Source organism: Chrysochloris asiatica, unplaced genomic scaffold (genome assembly GCF_000296735.1).
Source record: "Chrysochloris asiatica unplaced genomic scaffold, ChrAsi1.0 scaffold00303, whole genome shotgun sequence".
NCBI classification, from domain to species: Eukaryota; Metazoa; Chordata; class Mammalia; order Afrosoricida; family Chrysochloridae; genus Chrysochloris; species Chrysochloris asiatica.
The window spans coordinates 480,303-486,551 of record NW_006408821.1 but is presented as its reverse complement, the minus strand read 5'-3'; the positions used below and the strand labels follow the sequence as shown (position 1 = coordinate 486,551).

Here is a 6,249-nt window from a genome sequence, read left to right as displayed (position 1 = left end):
TTGTGGATTGAGTGAAAGTTTACAGGGCAAATCATCAGTTTTACATTCAACAAATCATACACCTTGTTTCATTACAATGATTATCATCTCCATGTACCATCAGCTAGGAGCATTTCTCTATATTCACTTTAGCTTTTTTTTTTTAACTAAAAAAGAAAAAAATCACTCAGGCGTAAATAATAATTTACACCTCAGAAGGACACGTTCTGCAAGCCTCCTGGCCACCACCTCTTAATCCCTCTCTTTCCATGAATCTGGAGTCCTCAACCACTCCCCTTCTCCATGACTCCATCTATGCCTCCGTCTCTGGTATCACTACTTCTCAGGATAAGGTCCTGCATTCTGCTCGTGCACTTCTCCCTTGATGGTCCTAAGATCCTCTGTTTCTGTTACAAAACTTCTACCTTTACAATTGTGACAGTCGCAATTAGTCATGGTAACAATCATTCACTATTGAATCTTATGAATCTTATCCCCATCTCTTTTCACCAGACCCATCTAGACAAGATGAAAACTACTCAGTACGAACTCTTTCTTCTTCCCCCATACTCTTAAACTCCCTCTTGAAACCTTGTAAGCCAATCACTTCGTGCCTTTTCGCCCCTTCATTTGAGGTAGCCAATGTCTAAGCTGCCTGTGTACAGAGGAGATAGCATTGATAGTTGATGCAAAGATTCCTTCCCTCTCTGTTGATATTTAGAGTTACTACCTCCGAGAATATAGGTCAGGTTTATCACATTGTAACAATTTACCCTTTCCTTTATCCTTTATCAAAAAAAAATTTTTTTTTTAATCTTCCTCTAGTCAAGTTCTGATTATCAAGCCATCAATGCTAGGTCAAACTGGTACTGTCCACCAATTTGGGTGTTCTTGTGCATCTCCCCTCACTTCATATCAGCTGGATGCTTCACTCTCAGCTCTAGCCCTCCATGGCTATGTCCTTGTCCATGGGCTCAGGAGTAACCAGGTCTCACCACACTCTGGACCAACCAGCCCTTCCTCTTCACTTTTTCATCTCCAAGTCAACTGGAGAGCTTGATTATTATATGTCTTGGTGATTGTCTTTTAGGGTCTATCCTTCCTGGGGGTTCATTCAGCTTCTTGAATGCTTATCTTTTCATTTTCAGAATGTTAAGAAAAATTTCTTCCAGAAGCTCTTCAACTATCTCCTCTGTGGACTGTGTGATTCTTCCTGTTCCGGAATGCCAATAATTCTTAAGTTATTCCTCTTCATGTTGTCCAACATGAATGTTAGACCTTCTTCAGATCTTTATATCCTTTTTGGTGTTTGTTCTTCTATCTCAGTAGTGTTGAGAGATTTCTCTTCTAACTCACTAGTTCTGACTTCTATCTCTTCAGTTCTACTCCTTTGCCCTTTCAGTGTATTGTCCATTTCTGATATTCTATTATTGATCATTTGGACTTCTTTCTATAGGTTTTGAGTTGTTTCCAATGCTGTATCTATCTTATTTGATTGTTCCTGACTTCTTCCTTACTTTTTCTCAACTCCACTGTATAGTATTTTGATACATTTTATCATCATTTTTCTGAATTCCTTCTCAGGCATTTCTAAAGCCTGCCCATCTTCCAGCATGGAGTGTAGGTCTACTTCCAGCTCATTTGCCTCAGTCACTTTATCTTGTTTCTGGACATGTGGTGATATGATCATCTGTTTCTGTTTTTTAGGCATATTCAGGAGTTATCTGTGGCCTTAATACTTAGATGGGTGTGTATTTTGGTATTTTTTATGCTTTCTGATTGCCTCCAGGTAGATGTGATCAGGATATGGGCTTCCCTTTTCTCTCTTCTTCCTGAGAAATTTCAAGATGCCACTGCTGGTCGGTTGTGATATAACTCAGGATTTAATTTTCGGCCTATTTCCTTTTTAGTATTCCTGTCCCACTCCACAATCCCTGTCAGACCTTTTTCCTAATGATAAACAGTTCAGGGCTGGCTTAGGCTGTGAACTGCTGTTTGGTTTTAAGTGGAAACTGTCACTTTATATATCGAGAAGATCTGTGAACATGTGTAGTACAACCCTCTGGGGATAGCGGTGGGGTGTCCAATCTCTCAGACACCCCCTCTAGTCATCAGAATGGATGTGTGCAGACTACGAGAGACCAATGAACAGATACTAAAAAAAAAAAAAAAAAAAAGAATGTCCACACCTTTATCTCTGCAGTTTTGTCAGGCATCTGTGGATGCTCTGATCCTTTCCCCACTTGGGTCTCACCCAAGATGGCAGCTCCGGGAGCAGCTGAGCTTCTTAAATTAGAAAGCAATGAATGTCTTCCTTCTGCTACAAATTCCATAGCTGTAAGACTCCAGGGCACATAACAACAACAAAGCCTCACAAACTTCTAAATATTCCTTTATATGTGGTTCAGAGTTCTGAACTGCTTGGTCCAGTATTCTGTGTTGTTGCTCACAGAGCTCCTCACTGCACTTCCACCAGATCCACCATCTTTGTTGTTCTCTGTCCTTGGAATTTTTGACTGTTGTTTCCATGATCCTGAATTGTACCCAGTTCACTTTCCTAACAAATCCCATAATCATGAGTATTGTTATGAGTTCTGAGTGGCCACTGCAATAGATTATTAAACACAGATGTGAAGCAGAGTGCTGTGGGGGGAATGGTTGGTGGTCAAATAGGGTAAAGATCATTGTAGGGTCGAGGCATGTCTGCTTCAAAGATGGTCTTGGGCTGATTTTGTGCTTGATTCTCTTTTCCCCTTGTGGAGTCAGAGGAAGTCAGACATGGTTCTCACATGGTTTAAGTATTCTCTCTTCTTCCCTCCCTCCTTTTCCATTCTCCCTCTCTCTGGTTCTGCTACTCTTGGTGACCCATCCTAAGACACTATTCTTTTATGAAACATTAAAGTTAAGAATGTAAAAAATTGATAATTATAATTCCCAGACTCCCAATTTCAAACACAGGAAATATTGAGTCAATATTTTCACAAAATACTTCTAAATTTAAAGTAAATTTAAGTACAAAATTTCCTTTTAAAATAGCACAGATAACTAAACCTAACTATATTCTGGTGTGGCGTTGTGGGTTATTGTGCCAGTCTGCAAAGCCGTTTGAACTATAAGGTCAGCAGTTCAAGCTCACCAGCCACTCCTCAGAAACCCTATACAGAGTCACTATGGGTCAGAACCAACTCAACGGCACTAAACAACAACAACAATATTGTATATGGGGGTCCTGGTGTGGCGTTGTGGGCTAATGCATCAGAATGTAAAGTCATTTGATGTGCAAGGTCGGTGGTTCAAGTTCACCAGCAGCTCCTCCTTAGAAACGCTACACAGGGTCACTATGGGTTGGAATCGACTCAACAGCATTTAACAACAACAACACCATATTGTATGTAAAAAAGAGCTCTGGTAGTGTAGTGGGTTACACGTAACTGCAAGGTCAGCAGTTCAAATCTACCAGCCACTTCATGGAAAAATGATGAGGCTTTCTGCTCTCATAAAGACTTATAGTCTCGGAAACCCTGCAGAGGGTTGCTATGAGTCCGAACTGACTCCATGGCATACTGTTGTTGCTGTTAAGTGCCATCGAGTCAGCACATAATCATCACTGTATTGTATAAAATAATAAACCTACCAATCTCCCTCTTTTGACTTACCTTGCTTGGTGACTGAATAAAAGCAGCTTTTATTTTGGGTGTTGAAGACTCCGATGTTGTAGAATCTGTGTTAAAATCATTGACAGAACCTAAAAGGATAAAATTTTAAGAAATATGGTGTAATGTCTATTGATTATAATTTAGACACATTTTTAAAATGAATTACAGGCACCAATATTAAGATATTCAAATGTTCCTTGAAGGTTTAAAAAAAAAGCTCTAAAAGAAATATGTGCTCTTCTTTCAGACATTTTACAGAAGAAACACTCTTCTTTTATCAGTCCTTATTTCTTTGATTGACCTATTTTCACATTCTTATAAACTAACACTAACATTTTGTCTATAATTCCCATTTCACAAAGAAAAGCACATCACCAAAGAACATCTCAAAATCTCATTAATTCCCATAATTTTATACATTTATTTCTACTATACGGCATATTGTCTCTCATTTATAATTATTTAAGGACTTCCAAAGTACAATAATTCAGTGTGAACTAAAAAGAAAATCATTTTTACCAATATTATCCTTAGGGTCCATGAAGGTACATTAGGAATTGCATATATACTTAAACTCTCTGGGAGAATATTTTACATGTGTTTACATACTACAACATATTTGCTGCATTTGACTATGAATCTATATGACAAATTTAAATTTTTATCCATACCAACCCTCAGAGTCCACATACAAAACAAGGCTTACTTTTTTCTTCAAAACAGTTATGTAAGATTTCCAGTATATTCTGGCCTTGCTCCACATTAATGTCAGGTATCCTAAATGAGATAAAAAGAATGAAAAATGCAACAGTCCCATTAGATACTTATTATTTATGTTACTAGCCACTCTGAAAATTTCACCTCTCCTTACTCTGAAAAGAAGACACCTTTACTATTTGAAGACATAAATACAATCCAAGTTTCTAGGAAAGTATGTAAAGTAGTATGCCACTGTCTACATTACTAATATTCCTTGATTAGACACCCATGTTTAAAATTGTTTTAGATACTCCTATAGCTCAACAAGGTAATTTTTTAAAAAACAAATCCAACTAATCTTGAAATTGTCCTTTATTAAACTCTATAGTCACAAGTGTTAATTTTTCCTAGAAATATTCTCTTACATTCAAATTCTCAAATTGTATTTTTAATTCAATATCACTAGGAGTCCTGGTGTGACACTGTGGGTTAATGCACTGAACTTCAAAGTCATTTAAACCGCAAGGTCAGTGGTTCAAGCTTATCAGCCACTCCTCGGAAACCCTATACTGGGTCACTATGGGTTGGAACGACTCAAAGGCACTTAACAACAAGTCTCAACAGCAACAAAAAAATTGGTATAAAATATTTTATGAAAATTTTAAAGTGGTAAATATTGTTAACTGATGATACATGGAGTGATTTGTGATCATTGAAATGAAGCAAAGTGTATTTATTTATTGAAAGTAAAACTAATGAGCTACTTTGTAAACCTTTACTTAAAAATGTTTTTAAATTATACTGCAATAACTGTAGACTCACATGCAGGTGTAAGAAATAATACAGAGACCACTTTTACAGCCTATTTGCTGCACGAGCAGCGCCCGCTGTGTACCCAAGGACAAGGCCATTAAGAAGTTCATAATTTGAAACATAGTAGCGGCTGCTGCCGTCAGGGATATTTCCGAAGCAAGTGTCTTCGATGCATACATACTTCTCAAGCTGTACGTGAAACTGCATTATAGTGTGAACTGCGCCATTCACAACAAGGTGTTCAGGAACCGTTCTCGTGAAGCTCTGAAGGGCCAAACACCCCCACCCCGATTTAGACCTGCAGGTGTTGCCCCACAACCACCACCAAAGCCCATGTAAAGAATTGAGCCCTTAAAAGGCTGAAGTAAAACTAACCTGCAAGAAAATATTTAAATAAAAATTACACTTCTTTGTGGCACAAAAAAAAAAGACCTATACAAAGAAAACTACAATCTACTACAAGAAGCCAAAAGAGATTTACAAAAATGGAAGAATGTATCATGCTTATAGATAGGAAGACTTAACATTGTGAAAATGTCAATACTATCCAATGCAACCTATAGATATAACACAATCCCAATCCAGATTCCAACAACATTCTTTTAAAAGATGGAAAAACAATTACAAACTTTATATGGAAAGGAAAAAGTCCTAAGATAAGCAAAGCACTGCTTAAGAAGAAGAAAGTTGGAGGCCTCTCACTCTCTGATCTCAAAACTTACTACATGGCTACAGTGATCAAAACAGCCTGGTAGTGGTACAATGACAGATCAATGCAACAGAATTAAGAATCCAGAAGTTAATCCATCTACAGCTAACTGAATTTTGAGAAAGGGACAAAGTATATTGAATGGGGAGGAGATAGTCTCTTTAACAGATGGTGCTGGCAAAACTGGAAATCGATATGCAAAAGAATGAAACAAAATCTTTATCTCATACCATATACAAAAAACAACAACATGGATTAAAGACCTAAATGTAAATCCCAGACTTATAAAGGTTATTATGGAAAAATAGGAACAAATTTTGGGGCTTTAATACAGGGCACACATTGTTGATGTTGTTGTCAGGTGCCATCGAGTCGGAACCGACTCATAGCGAC

At 37.6% G+C, this 6,249-nt stretch overlaps 1 protein-coding gene across 1 annotated transcript in view; it reads right to left on the bottom strand.

Annotated features, from left to right (window-relative positions):
* CENPC (centromere protein C) overlaps positions 1-5,354 on the bottom strand; it is a 167,360-nt gene extending 162,006 nt beyond the window's left edge. The window contains exons 1-3 of the mRNA XM_006874819.1: positions 5,194-5,354; positions 4,342-4,412; positions 3,636-3,724 (exon numbers count right to left, since the gene is read on the bottom strand). Coding sequence (XP_006874881.1) covers positions 3,636-3,724; positions 4,342-4,412; positions 5,194-5,354 — 321 coding nt within the window. The remainder of the gene's footprint in view (positions 1-3,635; positions 3,725-4,341; positions 4,413-5,193) is intronic.
* Positions 5,355-6,249: the final 895 nt, after the last annotated feature.